Source organism: Cyrtonyx montezumae, unplaced genomic scaffold (assembly GCF_038088225.1).
Source record: "Cyrtonyx montezumae isolate F1298 unplaced genomic scaffold, pur_monq_1.0 scaffold_6, whole genome shotgun sequence".
Classification (NCBI taxonomy): Eukaryota; Metazoa; Chordata; class Aves; order Galliformes; family Odontophoridae; genus Cyrtonyx; species Cyrtonyx montezumae.
In genome coordinates this window covers 4,750,295-4,774,124 of record NW_027072067.1, presented here as the reverse complement: position 1 = coordinate 4,774,124, position 23,830 = coordinate 4,750,295, and the positions used below count along the sequence as shown (strand labels likewise).

General features: G+C 39.4%; 1 protein-coding gene across 24 annotated transcripts in view; it reads left to right on the top strand.

Annotated features, from left to right (window-relative positions):
• The window catches only part of SLMAP (sarcolemma associated protein), a 73,396-nt gene that overhangs the window by 19,351 nt on the left and 30,215 nt on the right, over positions 1–23,830 (top strand). For 11 of the 24 annotated variants that reach the window (XM_065749786.1, XM_065749780.1, XM_065749779.1 and 8 more), the window contains 11 exons: positions 10,235–10,382; positions 14,201–14,273; positions 15,566–15,602; positions 17,005–17,067; positions 17,966–18,061; positions 18,386–18,457; positions 19,240–19,380; positions 21,013–21,150; positions 22,244–22,412; positions 22,498–22,548; positions 23,099–23,149. In XM_065749786.1, the coding sequence (XP_065605858.1) occupies positions 10,235–10,382; positions 14,201–14,273; positions 15,566–15,602; positions 17,005–17,067; positions 17,966–18,061; positions 18,386–18,457; positions 19,240–19,380; positions 21,013–21,150; positions 22,244–22,412; positions 22,498–22,548; positions 23,099–23,149 (1,039 nt within the window). The remainder of the gene's footprint in view (positions 1–10,234; positions 10,383–14,200; positions 14,274–15,565; positions 15,603–17,004; positions 17,068–17,965; positions 18,062–18,385; positions 18,458–19,239; positions 19,381–21,012; positions 21,151–22,243; positions 22,413–22,497; positions 22,549–23,098; positions 23,150–23,830) is intronic. The other 13 variants (XM_065749794.1, XM_065749783.1, XM_065749777.1 and 10 more) reach the window with 3 other exon arrangements.

Here is a 23,830-nt window from a genome sequence, read left to right as displayed (position 1 = left end):
TTTACAGTACTGCAGCAACGTCCTAACGCATGGGATTGTGCCGAGAGTTGGGGTTAGCTGATGGGCTCCATACCTGCCTCGCTCTGATTGCTTCTGTGGGGGAGATTCTCGTCTGACTCTTCATCTGGTGAGCTATCGGGTGATCTTGTTGGCTTCTGTTTTCTGTTTTGCTTGCAACTGAAAAATATAATTGCTGATAGGAATTCAATTAAACTTCTAAACAAAAATCTCAATTTTGGTAATATTTTTTTGGCATACAACTTAGTTGCCTGGTTACCTCAGGAATTTTGAGGAAGCAGAAAAATAATGTTAGTGTTGAGGTTCTTGTCCTAATAATGTGCTCTGCAAGATCCTGTTAGTATTTGAAGACATCATTTTTTAAACCTTTCTTTCATTCATTTTCTACTTTTTCTGTCAATTCTGCCTGTTCTCCAGTGTTTTCTCACTAAAACAATTCAGTGTTTCTTTTAGGAATAAAGAGATTTGTGCCTTACCTCCAATCTTAGAGCAAAGCCGTGTCCAAAGATGCCCAGCTTCCCTTTCTGTGTTTCACGTCTCATTGCTGCGCTCAGAGACGAGATAAGTTTTTGTTTTTTTTAGTTTTGAATTTGTCTTGTATTCAAGCATGCTTGTTACTGAGTTGGTAACAGTAGCTGTCAAGAGTGTAATCGTTTCCTCTTCATCATGAATTTAGGAATAAATATTTTAGTTCTCCGAATAATTTTACACTTCCCAGTGCAGAACTTTAGTACAGGTGCTTTTGGGAAATGGAGGTAAGAGAAGCTGCAAACTTTTAGGAACATACATTTGAAAAGAAATGAGTTATACATGGGAACCTGCTCTTTGCAGAGCTAATAATTCTTGGCTTATTTTACTTGGATATATGCTTCCTACAAAAACAATCTTTGGGACTTTGTATACTTTGTGATAATATTTACTTTCATTATTGCAAAGTTTAAGTATTTCATGTTGTCAAACCTCCATGAAATTTATTACAGCATACAATGGTATTTGGCCTTTAGTCTGGTTTCAGAGGAGAGTATTCCTGCAAGGGCGTCACTGTTGATGAGTATTCCTGCAAGATTTTGCACGTTGGAGCTCCTGAGTTATTTTAAGGGGCTTTCCTAAAGAAGTCTGAATTTTTGGGTGGTAGCCTAATGAGTCTTTTTCCCTTTATTTTAAAGCCATACTGAGTTGCAGTGTATTTCCATAATTGATAAATATAGGGAGCACAGTAACATGTTAGAAAGGCACTTTGCTGGTGTGCTTTCCCCAGGGTAAGTCTGTGTGCCATGGTGATAGAAGTTGATGTAAATTATACAAAGTAATCAGTGCCAATGATACATAGCCAACAAAATGTCTTATTACATAAGAGAATGGACTTTTTTAATGAAGTAGAGCAGAACAATCTACATGGCAACAAGTACAATATCCTTCTGGAAAACCTGGTTTTATCCTTTACCCTCTGTACCAGTCTCTAACACTGGCCAGGTAATGCAGAGCTACAGAGAGGCTTTGTCCAAGTGTCTGTGTGTTGTAAATGATACTGTCATCCATGACAGCAATAATGCAAAGTAAGTCTCTTCATTGTGTTGTTTTTATGTCATCTTGAACATCTCAGGACAATGTGAGTAATCTTTCTGAGAATTGCACTTTATTGTTCATCTATTTTAGCTTAGCGATTAAAGCAGCAATATGTGTTAAAATATCTCAGCATCTTTAGAGAGGAATGCAGACTAAAATTCGTTTTTTTCTTCTCAAGAAAATTATATAAGATTAGTAGCTGGGGAATGCTTGGCAGGAACATTTCTGCTTTGTCTGTTTTCAGAACGGAATTGCATCTCCTTTTCCGAGGCTGTCAGTGTCCTTCATCTGTTTTGTGGTTTGCTTATGAAGGGAGGTTTCAAGCATGATGTGTACAAAGTGAAAGACTTTAAGATTCAGCTGTGAAGAGAATTGAGGTTTTTTTCTTGCTATCCTGAAACTATCCAGCGTTTGTAGCAGATTTTTTGGGAATTCTTGTGAAATATGGGGACAAAAAGTTAAGTAAAAAGAGGTATTTTAAAGACTAGTAATTAGTAACTATGGTGACAGATGTCTTACTGTTGCCAGTCAGTCAGCTATATATAAACCAAATTACTTCTCGATTAGAACTCTTCGTCTAGATCTCATCCTCTTTAAAAATAGCCTTTTGCATCAAAACTAGTGACACTGATGGAGAGAGATCTATTTTTGCATACTGTTCTCACATTTTGTGTTAAAAAAGGTTTGTTTTTTCAGGAGCATCTTGTCATCTTGTTCTTTTGGACAGTGCGTGCATCTCTGGATCACTTGCACAGTCTGTGGATGGAGCAGTGTTGCTGAGTAACGTCAGCCTTCTTGAGCTATTTATTCTGTATCGTCTGCTCACCGCAGAGAACTGTATGCAGTAAAGGCAGTAACACGGTGCGTGGTGCCTGGGATTGCGTCAGGTCACATCCTTTAACATCAGTCCTCCACGTGAATGCTTAGTACGGAGTTTTGAGGTGCAAGGTGTTATAGTACAGAGTGTTCAGGACTCCATCTTCTACGGTGGGATGTGTTAATGCATTCTGCAGTTACAGAATGTGTTTATTGGGGGGTGTTAAATTCATAACTGTTAGGTTATAAACTGCTTTTAGATACAGTGTGTGAGGTGAGCAGTGTGTCACCAGCTCTGCTAGAGGAGTGGGAGTGCAGGTGGGTTAGCAAGGGTAACCCACCTTCCTGAGAATGGTTCTGCTCTTGTTGGTTCCAGTTCAAAAAATAACAATAACAGAAAAGCCAGGACTTAAGCACCTTTTGTGCAAAGCTTGGGATGAGAGCACAGCCCAGGAGTAAAAGCTCCACTCTCAGTATGAGCTGTCACTTAAATGTTGCTATCCTATCATGGTCTTCTGTGAAACAACATTTTCCATATAAACATTTGTCTTTTTTCCAGATGTTATGTTCCAAGTGTTTTGGGTGTTGATAGTTCCTTTTCTAAAGTAAATAAAAGAAATGTGTAAGTGGTTAATGACAGTCACAGAGCTCTGCCCTGATCTGTGGGATGTTTCAGGTTCCAGGAACTGCAGTGCAATTTGTTCGCATACAGTTTGTGCAAGCACACATGATGTAGGTTTTTATTGTTCTCTAAACAGACCCCTAGTTTCAGACTACTATCTCATAATACAGATCACCCCCAGTTTTGGTTGCGGGACCAACCAGGACCTTGGTCACAAGTGGTACTGTGACTGTGAGAGATGGGTGGGACTGCTTTGGGGCTGTAGGCAGCAGTGCACAGCTACAGTGAATTTCTGCTGATGGACAGTATGGTTATTTTCCCTCAAGCTTTTGTTTATATCCATGGGCTTTCAATGGTGACTGTGAATTTTTGTTTTAAACTGGAGAATTTTGATTGTGATTTGAGATGTTGAACTTCAACTTCTAGCCATCTTCTGACAAGTTTTGTTTTAATACAGAAATGCAGCAATGTGATTTGGGAAATTTTTGATAATGAATAGCCTGAACTCTTTGCATAAAATGCTTGTGAGGTCCACACAGATCATTCTGAAACTGAGCAATTAGAAAGTATCATTAAGTCTCTAATAGCATTTCTGTTAACAATGAATGTTTCCTAATATAAATGAAAAAAAAAAGTTTGGCATCCCATTTCTGAGTTTTCTGTGTCTAAAGCAGATTATGTGGGTAACAGTGGGTACTGGAGAACGGTATAGTGCTATTGCTATGGTTGCCTTGGGTCCTGAGCTTTCCTTCTCCAGGTTGTTACAGCTGCAGGCAGACATGGGGGTTTAATACTGGTTTAGAAAGTCGATCGCTCTGTGTGTGCCTGACATGGAGGTGGTATTTCCTCTGCAAACACACTGTACTGTGGTTGGTGGCTTTGTTTGGTGTGCATGTGTGAAAACTTGCAGTGTGTCACTGAAAATTCAGTTAAGTGTAGATTCAAAGCTTAGCTAATAAAGTAAGCTCTGCGACACAGTGCATCAGAAGGAAGGTCCGTCCCAAGTCCTTCACGGGTACAGCGCGTCTCTGTTTGCTCTGGTTTGTTGGGAAAGGTGACCTTTTGATACCAAGGAAAACACGAGAGTAATGTGTGTCTGAGTGTTGAGCACAGCTGCAGCTGTTGGTGTCCAGCTGTTTGGCACTGCCCTGTCCCGCAGTGCTTCCTCCTCCCCAGCCTCCCAGCCCCAGACAGCCCTGTGCCCATTTCAGGCAAAGCCGGCAGAGATCGCGCAGACGAAAGCTGAGCTGAACACAGGGCCTGCAGTGAATTTGAGAGCTCTCAAGCTATCAGGGCATGGCAAGCAGCGAAAGGATTCATACTTAAGAGCACTTCAGCTACGTCCAGAAAAGGTTCTCTGTTTATAACCAGACTCAGTTATGCTGGCACGAAGCTGCTTTTACTGCTACAGTTTATTTTGCTTGACAACAGGTATGAGCGGCCAGCAGGGTTGTCCTGGCAGTACAGTCAACAAACCTTCAAGGTGGGAACAGGACGGAGCTCTCGGTCAGCAGAAGGGCATGTTCCCTGCTCCCTCCTGCCCTAGGCCCTGCTGGCAGGCTGCAGTCACTCTCCTCAGCTGCCACACTGTATTTCACAGCATGCCCCTGTCATGGGGAGCTAGAATCACTTCAGGACTGGTCTGCTGAGCTCTCACAAGTTAAAGCGCTAGTTTTGTTTTCAAGTTGTTCAGTGAGCAAAGAACTATTAGATCCATGTGTTTAACTAATGCAAAACTAAATAGAAAAGCAATTTTGCTTGATGTACCCCACCCTGTGAATTATGCTTGCTTATGGAGAAAAATACTTCTACTTCCTTGATAGGTGGGTGGAGTTAGTCAAGTGAGTGAAAAGGAATTTAGGATGTGTCTAAGCAGACCAGAATGAGGAACTCAATCATTTGAATCTGGAGATGATTTAGCATTTGAACTTCTGTCATCTATCTTACAGCCAAAGGATCAACCTGGAATTTGTTGTGGCTAGCACAGTGTGCTCTGCTAGCAGAAGTGCTGCTCCCACATTCAGAGAATACGCAGTGTTAATATTTTAAGGAATGCTAGTGACCTGCTAACTGTATGGGAGAAGAAACCTTTTGGGTACAGTGTGATAAATGTTGGCCATATTGTTTTGACTCCATCTAAGATCCTTGAGATTGTGCAAAACAAACATTCTTCACCACTTAGTAGAGTACTTAGTGTAAGACAAATCCACACAGTTGTGTCTTGATTAATTTTGCATTAAAGTACTGCAATTTTTAGATCTGTTTATTTGCTACATTTGAGTACTGGCTTTAGTCCAATGCATTTGTCTACCAGCATTAATTGCTCAATGACTGATCATCCAGTGTGTAGTGTGAGAAGAGGGAAGAACCTGTTGTCTTTTGGTGTACAATTGGATGGCTTTATTACCGCAGCTGCCACCCTTGCTGCCCCTTTCTCATTCACATTATAGCAATAAATGAATTTGTCAACTCCCCTGCATCAGAATTTGACATATTTAAATCTTTCTGAACTAAACTAATGCCTCGAGAATGTGGAACGGGGCTCTGAAGCACGTGGTAGTTGTATGTACTTTTTTCACAAAGGAAATAAGAGATGAGGAAATTAGCAGTAACTTAAGGAGGTCCTGAAACTGAGAGATTCTTTGTACATCTGTAGCAGCCAAGGCAGTGAAAGTGTATTGAGTATATTAATGGCTGACTTTTGTAAAGGAGACAGTGGCCTACATTTTGGTGCTTCTTGTTTGCTTAACAACGTAGCAATGGAACAAGGGTGGCACACAAGTGTATGCTGCGGTCTGCATTTGTAGATGTAGATTTCAGTCCATTCATGGAGTGAATCTCACATCTGTGTAGATGAATTCCCTCAGTTCTTCAGTAATTCTCTTCTCTATGATTTTCAGTGTAATCGTCCTGAACAGATGTTTCAAGTTGGTGGAGTAGCAGTAATGTACTCTTCACACTGGAAAGGGAGGCTTTATGCAGAGATTGCAGATGTTCTGTGAATCTGTCACGATCTCCATTTTTCACTTGCTGCCTACTGCAGTACTGGTGTATTTCCACTCTGGAAGAGGCTTGAGGGGTTTTTTGTACATTGCTTTGTACTTGGAGTAGTTACCATAAGAAATTTAGGGGAAAAAAGAACAACACTATTTGAGTGACCAATAACTCTTTAAGAGAACACTTTTTAAACATGGATTTCTTTTTGTCTTGTGTGCGATGCCTTTATTCTCTGTCTTTACCTCGTGCTGTGTCACAAACAGCTATATGCAATAGGAAGCTGGTTTTTGAGATTTTTAATCTTGCTCTGAGGGAGCTAATATGTTAGACTAATGAGTTAAGAGCTCATTTTTTATTTATTTGGCTAATTCTAGAGCTTCATGTTGAACTTCTAGATTGGTTCTTGGTGATGTAATGTGGTGTGTTGAAACGCTGTATGTAGTCAAAGGTTAAGGAGGGGGTGCTTGCTGAAGGCAAGTTTTATAGTAAAAGGCTAAAACAAAAGCGCATCAGTTGTTTGTTCTACTCTTGTACTGTAATTAAATTGAACTAATTAAGCTACTGAAAGAGCATGCTTCTTTCTTTTCAAGATTCTTGTATGCATCTCTGAGCCCATCATTTCTTTTGAGATCCCTCAGAAATGTCTCATCCTATATAAGAACTGCACTCAGCCTGGAGAAAAGCAAACATCAGAAAAGCCAGAAACCATCTCACTTTCTCACTTGTCTGGTTAAGTAAGGAGTTATCTTAAGTCTCCCTCCTGGAATTAGCATGTTAGTTAAGTAGTAGCTATTAGGCAGAATGGTTGTTTATTTGGTTTGGCTTTATCTCTGTAAAAATGCTTCCACATTTCCTATGTAAAGCTACAGTCTGTCATTCTGGAGCATAGCAGTTTTCAAACTCCCCAGTATCACCAATAATCCATGCATAGTCTATGCATGCATTTCACATTTCTTTGACTGCATGAAAGTAAAATGTAGACTGAGATTTACAAGTTGTTGGTACTGTGAGTCATTGACCTAAAAAGCGATGGAACTTAAATGGTGTAAGGTTTTTCTGCCACATAGGTGAAAACAGAGGAGGTAATTTTGTTCAGTTTGCAAAACTCATCCGTAAACTGAAGTGTGATCAATACTGCATAATACCTTGTGAAGCACTGCAGAAACAAAGTTCTAATATTTTGGAAGTCCCATAAGGAGGCACCTAATATGGGTTCTCCTGGGGAAGCCTGACTTCTAAATAACATCTTACACTTTGTGGAAGCAGCATGTAGACAACTGAGTGAGTTTATTAATGAGGTATAAATGAGAGAGGATGCAAACAACCATGAAAACCACAAAATCAGAACATGGACTGAATTTATTTTTCTGTCTGAGAAGGCATTATGATACTGGAAAGTAAGTTTATTAAATAATTGTACATTGCCTCAGAGGGGAGAGAGCCATTCGAGCCGTAGATATCATTATCTGATTTAAAGGTGCAATAACTCTTTAAGTCTTCAAAGGTTCTGCCCTCACCTCTCCCAGCTGCGCTTAATGTAAGACACAAGAGGGCTGAGTCTTTAGTTTGATCTGGAGGGAGATGTGAATTACAAAACCAGGTGTAATTAGGGCAGCACACACTGCCCTTTGTTCTGGCACTACCAGGATAAGCAGTGTTTGCGTCAGCTCTCCAAACTGGTTTGCTGGGGCTAACAGTGCTTGAGCCAGTACAGCTGTGGAGGTGGTGGTGTGACTGCAGTGAGCGTGGGGCAGCAAAATGCCTTTGGTTATGCCCAAAGCTGGCACTGCTGCTGGAGTTGGGCAGTATGCACTGTAAGCAGGAATGCCTTCGTGGAAGGCACTGCATTACACAGCTGCTGGTAGGAGACATGGAGTACATAATACTGTATTAAACACCAGTATACTGCCATAAACAGTAGTAAATGTATACAAGTGAACTTTTCAGGTTATCAGCTTGCTTTTGTCTTATGAAGCACTTTTTTTTTCATTTTAGGAATTCATCTTTAGGAAAGATCAAGGCAGCTAGTGAAAGTAGGGAGGCAATAACATGTAAATTTGCTGCATGAAAGGGACCAAAGTTGTGGGTTGCTTGCCAACTGCTGCATTAAGGATGGGATGGCTGACCTTCTTCCTAAGTGCTGAAGTCAGTGCGTTTCTGCTTAGACACCAGCTTATTAACACATTGCTGGGGCTATTATTTCTTCGCTAGTTGCAGGGGGTAGAGTGTTTTAATCCTGTTTTTAAAGACTTCAAGACATTTTAAGAGCATCACTTTTCTAAAGTGTACATGATGAAATTCAGTAACGTGCTCTTAAATGGACATCAATGTGATAATATAAAATTGAACGTGTATTTTTTACAGCCATTTATTTACACTTATGTTGTTCCACATGGGTCTTTGTGAGTTTAGCATTGCTGATGGTGTGTTGCAGTTCCTCTCCTGTGGTAACTCTTCCTGCTTTTTTCTGTGCCATCTTCTCAGTGCTCCATCTGTAAATGCTGCTGAAATATGTTGGCATCCATGAGTCCAAAATGTAGGGGACTAAGAGGCAGGTATTATGTGTAGGAAATAAAAGGGTGGGGTAAGTAAGCATAAACATGTTTGTTTCTCCTTGTCAGTGACTCACTTCTTCATAACAGAAGGATTTTCAAAAGGAGCAGAGTGCTAATTGAAAACAAACAGGAAGTAAAAATAATCCTCTGCACTGAACCATGAGGGTGGAATACTTTCAGACAAGTAAATTAATAAGCTAATTAATTTGATTGACTTTAAACCTAGAACTGTTACAAAAGCCATATGACTATCATTTATTCTAATATATGATATTTAATAACATGGAGTACTGTTCAGAGGAGGCAGGTCTGAGAGTTAATGCAGTGAGAACAGTTGATATTTCTTGATCTGTCCACAATTCATCCTGATGGACATATGACTAGCTGATTTTTTTTTTCTAATTTAGGATCAAAGGCATATCTCTTGAAAAGAATGAGAAGCAGCACATGAAAGATTCTGTCATTACCTCCATCAAGCTGAGCTTGCTTGTTTTGGCATTCACCTTGATTGCTGTATTGAGTCCTATCCTGTGGACCCAACAGCGTTGAAGCTGTCAGCTGCTCAGGACAAGCATGTCAGATGTGTATCATGCTTGGTGTCATGTTCCAAGATGAAGTTTGAAAAGTACCAGTACTGATCTCTTTCATTTTTAAACCCAAGTTTTCCTTTAATATTTTTAGTTTTTACTATGTATACTTTTTTTTTCTTTTTGAGGAGTATGGTAACAGACAAAAGTATGATGTTTTTCCTTTATTGAATCCTCAAACAAAAAAAGTCTTGAGTTCATTTTATAGGTAAGACATGGGGATATGCTCATTTCTGCAGGCTGTGCTTGGCCCCGCACCTTTTACTTGACAAGTTTCCGTACGAGTGCAGGAAGTCAGGGACTTCTGAAATGCCATAGGATCCTTTAATAACCACTGTTGCCTTGAAGTACTGCCCGTGCCCACTTCAGCAGAGCTGCATCCGGCTGCCTAATATCATGGCAGTTCCTCTGCCATGGTGCCTGCTGATCGGGTCTCAGCCAGTGACTCACTGGCCAGGTGCTCTCCTAGATGGGGCAGTTCCCCTTGTGTCATAAGACACTTAAAGTTCAGTAAGTTGCTATTAAAATTTAATTAACTCTACAAATGGATATTTACAAAGTTACCTGATGATGAATCAATCCTAGGATTAACATAATGATGTGTGCTAGTTTCCTGAGAAGTAAAAGCAACCTAATTCTGTTTTCCTTATTTCAGTAAGGTGTTATTACAGTTCCTGAGCTCTGTCATCTTCCAAATCATTTCTTTTCACTCTCAGGCCTTGCCTTCACTGTAGCATGTTTGTATCACTCAACATGGACTCTTCACGCAGTTAGAATATCATACTGATGAACAAATTCTTATGTACAAGTGGCAAAACATATTCCTGCATAGTCTGATCCTTTCCATTGCGGGCAGTAGTGTCAAACAACTAAAAATCAAATCAAAATATTGGTTGGTTATATGAAGGTGTTATATCCTGAGGAGAATATCCTGAGTTTAATGTGTCAGTTCTCTTCTGTGTTGGGCGTCAAGTTGTATTTTAAAGCGAGTACAATTCTACTGGTGCTTCTGTTTCATCCTACTTGTTTTATTTCTCCAGGTAACATGATGTTCTTTTTGTTTGTTTTTACAGTTCTATCTTCAAGACACTAAAAGTAGTAATGGTACCTTTATTAATAGCCAGAGACTGAGTAGAGGGTCTGAGGAGAGCCCACCATGTGAGATTATGTCAGGTGACATCATCCAGTTTGGTGTAGATGTGACGGAGAACACGCGGAAAGGTAAGCGTATGGATCACTTTTTGTTTCTGTTTTTTTCCAGTATTCTGATTTAGAATATCTTACTGCAGGGCAATCTGTAAGAGTAAATAGTGTTCCCATGGTAAGAAAATAAAACGTTTTCCTTATTGCTTCTCTTCCCTCCGTTGTGCTGGCAGTGAGTCTTGTGACTGCGTGGTACACTGCATAAAGAAATGGATTCGCTGCAAACATTGACTCTGTCCCTCCTCCCACTCAGCCATGTCTTGCAGTTGGCTCAGGCCACCTTCTTCCCTGGCTCTGTGGGTGCTCATGTGTGTTTGAATAGGCAGTGGAAATGCAGAGCTGGGATGGGACTGCATTTAGATACTGTCTCACTTCAGCTGACTTTACAGCAGTTTTAAAAGTGCAGTGTGAGCGTGCGTGTACAGGGGATGTGTGCGTAGTTTTGGGGGTTTGGTTTGGATTCCTGGATGTTTAGTTGGTTTCACTTGGGAGTTACTTAAAATGTTACTGCATGTAACGTGGCTGCAAATATTAATGAAAAATAGTAGTGTATAGATCCAAGGAGTACTTTGCATCTCTAGTAAACCTGGACTATTTATTTCAAGTGGGGCTGTCCTCACTAAGAAGGCCAAATTTGTTTATGTATGTTTAGACATAAAACAATGTTAAAGATTTTTTTTTAAAGGTAAAAATGGTGTTCACTTGGTATTTTTTGGCAAATTATTTGCAGTTAATTTATGTGAAAGTCCATGGAAAAATGATTGGAATGACAGTAGCAGTTCTTCCTGGTACGTTAGTGTGCCCGGACACAGCCCCTGTGCCTGAGCATTATTGCATGAGCGATCTGGCTCTGCTGCCTTCCTTTGCTCTTGCCCAGCTTTGAAGATAAGAGCTGTGCTCTGTTGCTCCCGATGCGCTGAGCCAGCTAATGAGGAAGAGCATGCAAGGTCTGCGTTTCCCTCTCTGTGCCTCCCCAAGCAATGAATGAAAATTGTATCATCATGCAGGGGCACGAAACAGCTGCATCACAGTTACAGCGGTTGCACATGAATGCAGCTGGAATGCAGACAAACACATTTCCCCCCCCCGGTTCATTGCAGTAATCTTAGATGTTACTGTTAACTTAATCTCATCATAAAGCACCGACTTGAAAGCCGGTTTTAAATTAGTGGTTCCCTTTAAAGCCATTTGCATACTGGTATTTGTGTAATGCCTCCCTTGCAGAAGGCATCTCAGCACTTTGCCATATGCCATTACAGATAGGCAGCACGAACTTGCCTATGTAAATTCCCATTTGTATAAACATTGCTGGAATATGTTTATTTCCATGTCATTGTTCGGGCTGCGTTTTGGGAAGTCATTTCCTTGCAAATTCGGTCTTGATTGTGTCGCGAGGAGCGCGGCACGCTCAGTATGTGATGTTTCAGGACGTCTTACATAAGCGGTGCTTCCTCCAAGTTGTGCTGCGGGGCTGAAGCCGTCTCCAGGCCCCGGAGAGGCTCGCACCTCCGCCGCTCCCTTGTATGCCGGGGGAGCTCCCGGCACCAGACCCGCTCCGTTCCCCTCTCCGGGCTGCCCTATCCCGCCGGGGCTGCTGCTTCGTCCGTCGGCACCGCCCCGGCGTCCCCGGGTGCCAGGAGGGCACCGCGGCTGGCGGCCGCGCGGGGTGCCGCGGCGGGCACCGAGCGCGGGCGGACGGCGCTCCGCTTGCGGCGCAGCCCGCGCCCTTGGTTCCGCCGTGGCGGCCGCGTGGTTTGATCGCCCCCTGCCGTGCGCGGCCCTCCCGGCTCCCGCCGCTCCGTTCCCGCAGCAGTCCGGGCCCGGCACGCCGGAGCCGCTGCGCCCCAGGTGAGTGCGGGGCGCGTGGGAGCGGCGGGCGTGCGGCGTCACCCCCTCTTCCTTCCCCTATAGGGGTCAACGACAGAGGCAGGAGGCGATTCCTGCTGCCCTAGGCAGCCGTCGCTATTCCAGCGTCGTATGTGCTGCTGTGCCTTTCCTTCAGGATGTTTCTCCTTCCGTTTGTCGTGGTTTGTCATGACTTGATAGCTGAAGGATAGTATGTGATTTAGTTGTGATTTCATTTTATAAACAAACAGAAATGCTTCCGTACCTTCTTATGGGCACTATTTATAGCTCTGTTAAATCCCCTTCATCTTCTCATTTTTGTTTTAATAATGAAAAAAGCTGCTGCAGCTTTCAGTACATTTTTTTTTTCATTATATTAAGGGGAAAAACTTTAGAATCCTGTTATCTCATGGCAGAGCTACCCAATACGTGGCCCAGTGATAAGGCTGTCTCTTAGCTTTGGTTTTAGGTACAGTCCTACTTTCTTCCTGGATTCAGTGTTTCCTCACTATGCTAGATCCTGAGCTGTAAAAGCTCTCAGAGTGTTGCATGCCACAGATAATATCACTGATGGATTTTGTTGTGTTTTCTCAAGAGCAGAGTTGTGAATTGCGCAGACCTCTTATTGGGCATCTTAGAGCCAATTAAAAAAAAAAAACAAACAACAACAAACACTCCATGGATTGATCTCATTTGAGAATGGGTCTGATCTTCCCTGGCAGGTACATTTGGTGTTGTACCGGGGCAATTTACTGTGGTTCTGGAGCAAATAAGATGCTTCACCTTTGTATTTAGCTTGCAGTGTTGAGTGCAAGGAAGAGCTCTGTTTAGTTGGATCATCCCCCCTGTATTTTTAGCTTTTATCTGAGGCAGCTTCCTCAAAGACCTCTCTCTTTTCCCTGGAGTACCACCGTTGTCCTAAATCACCCGTTGTCCTTTTTTTACATAGCCAGATTAACTATTTTACTGATATTAATAACTATGAAAGTAGAGCAGCTCTGCCTCGAGTGTTGATAGGTTCTCTTGGTACAGCGATGGAGGGCCATGTGTTTGTATCCAGCTTGCTGCAGTGCTTTGGGAACAGCTTCCATCTTTCTTTCCATGTTACTGAGAAGATTTACATTATACAGAACTGCACAGGAGGAAAAGAACAACAAAACCTGGCTGTAATTTGTTTGGAGTCTTCTTGAAAACAATACAGTTTTGGGGAAACGTTGTGAAGAGAGATTGATCCTGTTTAAAGAATGTTTGAAGAATCTTGAAGAATCAAATACTGTTTCCTCCTCTTTTAGGATCTTTTGTCAGTTCAGAGAATCCTGGATTCAGTTCCAGGGAAGCACTCGGTCCCTCTGAAAGGAGTGGCCTCTTGTGAGGGCAGCGTGGTGTAGATACACACTGCAGACACACCACAATACAGAGATCATTCTGAATGCTGCTGGTGTTCACAGTGCTGAAGAGAATGCACTTCTTGTTGTTCGTGTGCTCTTCCTCTGTGCTCCCTTTTGATTGTTGTGTTAGTGAATAGTGATCTCTTGTCAAGTTCCCAATGCTGAAGTGTTTGGTGACATGAATTGGATGTGTTACCTTTGAAGTCTTTGGATATGTTCACAAGGATTGTGTCAAAAAGCTAGTTCGTTATTTTGTTGGTATTTCTGCATTCCCATTGACACAGGTAAGATGCATTCTTTGTTTTCCCCCTCGTTTTATGAACCAAACATACCATTTCAACTTGTTGCAGTGAAGAAATCTTGCTGGCCTTGCTGTGTTTGGAGTTGTTGGGGTTGGAACTGTTTGGTAGGCCAGGACCAAGTACCCAGCATAAACTCTTGGAGGTTCTCATGGTAGAGTTTCCATTCTCCAAGGAGGCCAGCAGTGCTTAAAGGCTTGCATGCCTTGTCTTATTCACCTGCTTTAGAGTTGAAGATAGTTGCCATATTTTTAGCCATTAAGTAATGACAAATCATGATGATGTGATATTTGTTTCTTTTCAGTTACTCATGGATGTATAGTCTCCACAATCAAACTGTTTCTTCCAGATGGAATGGAAGCTCGATTGCGATCAGAGTAAGAATAAGCATCTGTTTGCATATGGCAAAATTAGACTTTAGTGATGATTTGATGGATATTACATATAAAATTGGCAAAAGACCCGTTTCTTTGTATGTGATCCAGTAGATAAAATAACTGAGAACATGGTTCTTTTGCAGGCACTATGAAAAATACATCTCATTTGATTATCACTTGGAGAAATCCAGGCAGCTCTGAAAGCATAAAAAAGTTCTTAGCAAGTTGGATTCTCTGATTGGCAGTGTTTCTCAGGATACTAGAACAGATACTGAAAGCAAAGATACAGGAGAAGGAGGAAGCAAATGAGCCATTCTTGTTCCCTCTTTTATAATTTGACATTTTCTTTTCCTTTAAATGCACGTAGGCTTTCCTAAAGTGAAGCTAATATCTCTGTACATGGGCGCACATAATGCTGTTTATATTCTTCAGATAAGCAATGTGATGTTTCCTCATGGTGTAATTGTTCAGTGTTACCATGAAAGTAAGCCTTGTCAGACATGGGGGAGAATGAGTAAGGTTGGATGAAACAATATTTGGAAACTCAGATGAATACCAAGAGACTTCTCTGCACATGTGCTCATGTTGGAGAAAACTTCAAAGAGTAATAGAAACAAAAAGTAATTTTTTTTGCAGTAGCTGACTGATGATTACAAAAGACATAATTTGATTCAGCTTTTATCCTCAGCAATGCTATGTTTCAGATTATTTAAATATTCTTACATCATCAGTATCCAGAAATACTTGCATGAAGTTTTATATTTTGCTTCATTGAAAGCTAGGTCAAATAGAGCAGTATGGGAAATCTTCAGTGTAATTCATGAACTAATAAGAAATGATATAAATGAGTGGTATGGAGTTGTGATTCCTGATGAAAATGTGCAGGTGTACAAAGCTGTGGAAGTTGATGAACTATTTTACACTGTATGAATTTGTGAACAAGAGTACAAGATGAGCTGCCTTCTGTAAGTGTTGTTCTGTGCACATTGGTGGGTGGAAGCCCACCCTATTAAATAGTTCCATATCAAATATGGAAGTTACGCATCCAAATAAAATTACTCAAAGTAAAAGTTGGTAAGTTGTATTTTTAGAACACGTCTTGGAACAATTTTCAAGCTACAGAAGTGTCCCATAGTGTAGTATTAACTGTTCTTACGTGACTGCATGTAAATTCTTCGTTTTTATCACATGAAGAAACTTTACTAAGCATCTTGGTGAAATGCACATTGTGAACTGCTATTCTGGAGTGTAAATACTTCATGTTTACTTTTTCTTTTTTGTTTGTTTTCAAGTGTTATCCATGCTCCATTACCAAGTCCTGTTGATAAGGTAATTCAGTAATTTGTTGTTTTTTGCCTTACTCCACCTTGTGCTGTTTTCTGGCTTGTTAAAATGCAGAAGTGTGATTGAAGTCCAGTTACATATGGCTACTGGACCAATTTGAGCTAGTGTTAACTTTTGAGTGGCATTTAAGGTAGGGAAGAAACTACAATACCAAGATGTATATTTAAGATAGCTTGGCTTCTTAGGTATAGTATGGCATCTGAAACATGGCTTCAGAAAACCTAGTGCTATTGAGACGGTTCAATTTCCAGATACGGTTTGTGATTAACAGATGTTTTGTATTGCATAATTTGATACTCAGTCTGTTCTGTGGGACCCAAGAGTAGATCCTGTTTCATGATTTGGTGTTCGGATGAGGTCTGTTGTCTTTTATCTTCCTCTCATGGGGAGATTAGTTAGATGGATTAGTTGCACATCTCAGGCTAGGAAGCGCTCTGATACGTTCAGAGGACTGAGAGACCTCTGCACTCCTGCTGTGCAAGTACAGCCAGATCTGTTCACTGTAGAGGCAGTAAAATGTGGTGCAGTTGTTAAACTCAGTTTTGATTCTGTAGGGTTTCTTTCCGGAAGGTGTTAATAGGTATTACTTGCCTGGGACAGGTATCCATTTGATATATGAGTGTCTCCTCAAATTTGAGTGTCTCTCTCCTTTGTAAAAACAAAACAAAACAAAAAGATTTTGTTGAAGTCATCAGTTTCATGACTCTTGCATTTGAGTCAGGGTTTCAAACAGTTGTGAGTATTGTGAGTGCACGGGCAGAAGTTCTGCAGTGGGACTGAAGTGTAGCTGCATGGAAATGGTTTCTCAATGTGATACCAGCAGATGGATAACAGCAACAACAAACACATCACCTCCTTAGCCCTAAATGCAGGATGATTTCTGTAGCTGGGAAAAATGTGGAGTTAAAATAAGACTTATCAATGAAGCAGGCTTTCTTAAGCCTGGCTGAGGCAGGGCACTGAATAGTGTCATTTTGTTTAATTGAATTTGTATTAAAATCAAGTGAAGTGATGGTGCTGAAACACAGCAAGAACAGTTATACTTTAAGGTAATATGGCTAGTCCTCAAGTATGAAAATAGGGGGCAGGGGGAATGGTGAAGATGGTGGAGTTAGGTCAGCAGAAAATGTGTGGAAATGTGTGATGAAATCCTGGGTTGTTAGGGGTGGGGAACAAGGCACACTGAACTGCAGTATGAGAAAACTGTCATTTCTGGGCACCTCCCTCAGTTTCTATTTGTCCTTGGACAAAAAATGTTTGAAGACACCATTTGTTTGGTAAATCTGGTCAGGAAAGTAAATCTAAGATTAAATTATGAACTTTGCCTTATTTTAATCTAATGAAAGATCCAAAAACATTTAGATTGATACATTCTCTTATTTCTCAGGTTGCTGCTAACACTCCCAGTATGTATTCTCAGGAATTGTTTCAGCTTTCACAGTATCTGCAGGTAATCTTTTTTTCATGGCAGCTTTAATTTGATTAAATATTTAATCTCTGATTTAGAGAAAAAAAAAATCTGTATATTTTCATCCTCCAGTTTATTAAGAGGAACAAAACACTTAACTACCTTATTCTTCAGTGAATCAGTGCAATAAGTGTTGTAATTGAATGTAACATAGCTCTGTGTAAGCTTCTGGGGTTCTTAATGAGCAGTATGAACTATGACTTCTATATAAGGTGAAATGGTAATGGCATTTTTTTATTCCACTTAACAGTTAATGAGGTTTTTGAGACAGAGAATAACTTTGGGTCCATTTGCTACAATAGCAGGAAGCAGCTCAGGCAGATGCTCTTTTGTGAGAGGGCAAATACAGACTGGTAAAAAAAAAAATCTGTCTACTCTTGCATACTAGAATTGTTAAAAATTCCTTAGTGACCTAAAATAAATTCAAACAAAAATAGCAATTCTTGTATGGCATTTATCTTTCATGACCCGATTTAGGGGACTATCAGTGCACAGGAGATGCCAAATCTGCCTTCTGGTGGATACACCAATTTTATTGCCAAAATTAGTGACACAAGTTCAGCATGGATATGCTATTTAAAAGACTTGGAATTAATAACTTGTTACTGTGTGTGCTCTGCATGTGCAGTATATGCGTGACAAATTAACATCTATGGGAACCTAAGGTTGGAAGATAACATTTTCTAATGGAAGTATCCAAATGAAAGCGTGGATGTATATAGTGGGATGGTTTTACTGATGTTTTGAATATGTGACTGTGCGTGCTGTACACGCTCATTTTTTTCTTTAAATTTAGCATGCTTTGGTAGCTTTTCTATTGCTTCTGTTTTTGAGTTGCACTAGCAGAACTGACCAGTTGGTTCTCTTGATCTCATCATAGGAAGCCTTACATCGGGAACAAATGTTGGAACAGAAGCTGGCAACCCTTCAGCGACTACTTGCTGTTACGCAAGAGGCTTCAGATACTAGCTGGCAGGTACCAGAAAGCATCCTTTCCCTTTGTAGGCTGAAAAAATAGCAAAGTGTAAATTGTATCTGTTGCTTTATAAAAAATAACCTGGAAAACAAACGAACAGAATAAAAAAAAAAAAACATTTTGTGACTCTCAGACTGTGCAAAAAAACATGTTTAATAAGTTTAATGTTGTAATGTAGGGCTGATATAACTTCTAATGATAAATACTGCAGTAATATGACTAAAGCAGAATTCTACTGGAACTACTTAAAACAGTGTTCTGTTGAAATGGTCTGTTTGCTTTGCCTTGACTAATATTAATACAAAGGTGAAACTTCTCTTCTAGGCTTTAATAGATGAAGACAGGCTGCTATCAAGATTAGAGGTTATGGGAAATCAATTACAAGCATGTTCAAAAGTAAGTCCTTCATTTAGTAGAACTTCATGCTTGAGTATGATAGCTGCTCTGAGGTATTTTGAAATTAAACACTTAAGAAAGCAGTTGGAACACAAACTTCTTCAGGTGGGGCTGGGCTGTGCAGTTTTGATTATCTGATTAGCTTGAAAATTGTAGGGTTGTTCTGTATTTCACGGAGTCATTTTAGATTTAGATAAATGGCTATCTATCAGCATTTTTAAGCCCAAACTGATTTTTTTTGTAGAAAAAAAAATATAGGAAAGAAATTGTCATCAGTGAGAAACAACCAACCTGTCAGCCCTTTTTTCTTTTCAAATATGGGTTTGAGAAAAGGCACTATGCATATGTTGATATTCAGAAGCAAAGTAACAAGAATGGCCTGACTTGTGTGTTATTCAGGTCACGTGATCATTTATTTTCTTCCTCACAACTACCTAGATGATATGAGATTTTTTTGCAGGCCCTGTCTGAGATCTCTCAAATGGGACCTCAAAGAGTTTGGGTTTGTCTGACAGTAGGTCTCTTAGCCTTGACACTGTTTTGTGCCTCAAAAAATTACAGTTTTGCTTAATCAAAAAAATTGCAGATTGTAGAATGTGTGCTGTTGTACATACAGGTGGTTTAGATGCATCAAGAGTTGTTGTTCAGTGATTACCTGCAACATTTTCTCATCTGTCTGCATCTGCTGAATATTTTGGAATAGAACAGTTTTTAGCACAATGTCACATATTTAATCAGCAAAGTATTAATTCATATTCTTTGTATTCTAATTTAATTTCCAGAATCAGACAGAAGATAGTATACGAAAAGAGCTTATAGCATTACAAGAAGACAAACACAACTATGAGACAACAGCCAAAGAGTCCCTGAGGCGGGTCCTACAGGAGAAAATTGAAGTGGTCAGAAAGCTGTCTGAAGTGGAGGTACTGAAGTTTTGTAACAAGTTTGCTGGAAACACAGGAACAGTTGCAACTGCTGCTACTTATTAGATCAGTGTTTGTTGCTTCTAACAGGCCAATATCTGTCATATTGTGGCTCTTGCAGTATATTAAATTGCATTATTTCTGGATGCTAATCTTACACTTAAACTGTTAATGGGGGTTTGGTCTTTAAACACTTTTTTTCCCCACACTTCAAAAACTTTAAGCTTTTTTAACATATTTGGTGTGACTGGGAAATAACTGAGGGTGAAAATAACACATGCTTTAGAAGAATTTGTGTCGGACCTTGTTTAAACCATAGAAATTATGGAAATGTAAGTTTAACTGCTCAAAGTATGCTTAAGAATGAGCTTTTAAGATTACAGTGTGTTGGATGCTTTCTTCAAATGAGGTTTGTCCCTGTGATAGCTCTCATTACTATCTGTACCACTGTCATTTTCACTTTCACTGCCTATTTGCTGTGATCAATAAATGTCTGAAGACTTAATATGTTCATGAAGGGTGTACACGCTTCATGCTTTATGGAGAATGCAGTGCAGCTAGTGCTGTAGTAAGTAATCTTACGAGACTTCAGTCTCATTGTAATAGTTATCTTTGTAGTAGTTATTGACAGGTTTGCTAATGGTTAGAATTCCTTGCCTTCTCCTCCTTTCCAGTGCTATACTAAGAAAGGAATGCTGACTCTTCCATTATTCTTTTTCCTCTTTAATTTGACTCTTGGTGGAGAAATATTAATTTAACCTCAGCATGAGGTTTGCTTGCATGATCCCTACCACACACTTTCTCCTCCACACAGAAAAATTGTTGGTTCCTGGTTGGAAGTTGTGCTTTCATTATTAAATGACATAGTATTCCTTCCTCACCATCAAAACAGTCCAAAGCCACGATTTAACCAAAGGTGATTTCACACTAAGTTAGAGCTTGTTACCAAGAAATACAAGTACTTTTTTGTTTACTGTCTGTAATGCGACACAAATGAAGAAACAGATCTTGAGTAATGAGGAGGAAACTCTATATGCTGTTTAGCTGTACTGCTGGCACCAGCTGATGCCAACTTGTACTGGAGCACTCCTTACCTCCTGAAAACCTAGCTCCGTCTTGACTAAAGGGCATCTTAGCTGAGATGCTTATGTGCATCGTGGAGTTCAGAAAACAATTTAGAAAGCTTCCTTAGAGCCATCTGACTTTACAATAAATCTTTATTTTTTGGTGGATAAAAGGTGTGGTGAATTATGATTGCATCAAAAAAATCTGTAAAACTTTGAAAATTCATTATAAATAACAGTGAAGAGAATGAGGGAGATGAATCACACATTTCAGTTCTTTATTCCTATCAGTCTTTATTTTCGTAGCTTAATTTGGCTTTGAGGTGTGTTGTTTTTTTCACACTCACGAAGCTTCCGTCACATAAGTTTTAGTAAGAGACTATTAGAAAGGCTACCATTTTTGCCAGTACTTGATTTATTGTGTTTAGACTTGATTAGGAGCAAAACAGCTTGAAAGCAAATATTAGTTGCATATATTGTTTTGAGAGGACATATACATCAGTTGGAATGTCTGGTGGTTTATTAATCTTAAATTTTGCATTTGTTTCATGCTAATTTTCTCTCACAGCGGAGTTTAAGTAATACAGAGGATGAATGTACTCACCTGAAAGAAATGAATGAGCGGACTCAGGAAGAATTAAGAGAATTAGCTAATAAGTACAATGGAGCTGTAAATGAAATTAAAGATCTCTCTGACAAGCTAAAGGTAATGCCAGAATTTTATTGGACTTACGGTGATGTTATAATGCATGGAAAAAGATTTCATTTCTAATGCAGCAATCGAGAAAAGGTTAAGAACCTATTTAAGCAACAAGTAGATGAGAGGAAGATGTATATCAACTGTTATGTATTATTTTGCTTTACATTTAACGTGCCTGGAAGTGTCATAATCTAAATTGTTAAAAATTTACCTTTTTCATTCACTTCTAAAATTACTGCATTTTTGGAGCTGCAGTTTGTCTTTAATATGAAGCTATCTAATGGATGAAATTTCATGTTCAGCTGCTTTTCTGTGAACAAATAACTTCTTTGCATTTCACACTGCCTGTTAGTGCAGTTACAAGCACAAATTGCCAACCCCTGTAAAATTACAGCTCAACTCTTAGGTGGAAAGGAGCATGATGTCAGGTTTATTATTAAATCAAATTTCTAGTTATATTAATATTTTAATGTCATTTACGCTGGAGAGCAAAATGATGACAGTATGATATAGCATGTTCCCAAAAAGATTCCCACTGAGGTTAGTAGATGATATTGAGGAGCAAAGTGGCAGTGTTCTGTTTCTGAGACAATTGCATTTGTCCTGGATGCAGGAATTTTGATTCTTTTAGCCTTAGCATATCAGAAGACTTTTCCAAATTAAATGTTACATAGCTGGTCTCAGTTTTGCAACTAGGAATTGGTTGTTGGTGATGAGTTTACATAGAAGGATCAAAATTTAAGCGTATTACCAAGCTTTGCTGGGAGGAGAATGTATGAAATACATCATGAAATCCATCAAGGAAAAAAAGCTGTGGTTTTCAGTCAAGTTAAGCCCTCATAAGGGCTTTGGAATTTGGCTGGTTGTTTGTGATGGGAGACTTTAGGTATTTCTAAGCTCTCAGGTCCTGGTAGTGTTCTGTTGATGTTTTGAGATTCTTTTTATCAGTAAATTTGCCTACAGTGAGATTGTATTGTTTGTGTCTTCTCCATCTGACTTCCAATGTAAGTTACTTCAGTACGTTCAGTTATACAAAACAAGAAAATCTGTACCTCAGGATGTTAATTTTCATTTGTTTGGGAATTTTTCTTTTGAGCAGGTAGCAGAAGGAAAACAAGAAGAAATCCAACAGAAAGGACTGGCAGAGAAAAAGGAATTGCAGCATAAGATAGATGAAATGGAAGAAAGAGAGCAAGAGCTCCAAGCAAAAATAGAAGCTTTGCAGGCTGATAATGACTTCACCAATGAGCGGCTAACTGCTTTACAAGGTTAGTCACTAGTGGGGGAGAAATTATTAATATGTTTTTTTCTTTTAATCTGTGAAATACCTTTTTCTTGGAATTCTGTTTACAGTCCGGTTAGAACATCTTCAAGAGAAAACTCTTAAAGAACACAACAGCTTAGGTAGGTGTGATCAGTTTCTTGTTTAAAGCTGATTTCCAGATTATTTCTCTTCAATTCCTTTTATTGTAATAATCGTGTAATGAGATGTCTGGCAATGGTATTTACAAGTAAACCAGTGCTTGCACTATCTTACTGCTTGTTAACGACATGAAGAAATGTGTGACCGCAGCAGGGTGCCAGCAGAGGGCACTGCTGCTGTGCGTGTTCACACTTTGGGTCTGTTGCTCGGTTCAGGGCTTTGCTTGGTCCTCAGCCCCTTATCCACCATTCAGAAAAAGATACTGGTTTGTTGTCATGTTGCTTTTTTAAAAAAATCTATGTAATAGACAGTAATTCTTTGGATGACAGTAACTTACGTGTTGAACAGTCAGAAACATGATCTGTCCTGTTAGAAAATGCATTGTTTTGCCTGTTTTGTTTGATTAATCTAATCTAGGTAGTCAGAGGAAATATGAAAAGCCATTTGCATTTCACAGTGCTGTATTAATAAAGAAAGAAAACCCAAAACATTTTGCTTGATTCTAGAAATAATACCCTTTCTTAATCCTAGGCATACAAGTTGATGACTTCATACCTAAAATAAATGGGAGCACAGAAAAAGGTAGTGTATCTCAAAGCTACCTTTTGTCTTACTGTTGATGTTTGAAGTTGAACAAATTATTTTGTTCTCTAAAGTTTTGCTTGGATTAATATTCCCTTAAAGAGGAAATAGAAGTTGCCCACTTCTGACCAGCTTTTTTTTGTTGTTGCTTAGACTCTCAGTCTAGGTATTTTTTAGGAAGTTTAGGAAGCCAAATTTGGAAGTCAACCTGTTTTAATTTTTCTTAGTTTTTTTTATTGATTTTTACTGGAATCAGTGGGAATCTTATGAATGGTGTCAAACTTGTGACACAAAGTGGAAAACCTTCATTAACTGTTTTCCTCTTTATTTTCCTTGCAACACAGACTTATACCATTTTTCTATTAAATTGGTTATGGTAAGTAAAGTCAGCAAAAAATATATTTTTGCTGTCTATGATGTATGACACATGCAAGTAAATGACATACCTGTAGTGGAAACTAACTTTAAAACTTCTTTAAAACGTAAGAGTGTGTCTTTCTGCCAAACAGGAACTAAAACACACTAACTTTTTTTGTTAAAGACAAAGTATTTAAGCTAGGTTGTTTTTTTTTTTTTTTTTTTTAAACCAATGCCTTAACGTACACTGGAGATTTTTTTAAATCAAATTGATAAAAATCTGCCAATTTTTTTCATATTAGAAACTAATTCTATTCACTAAAT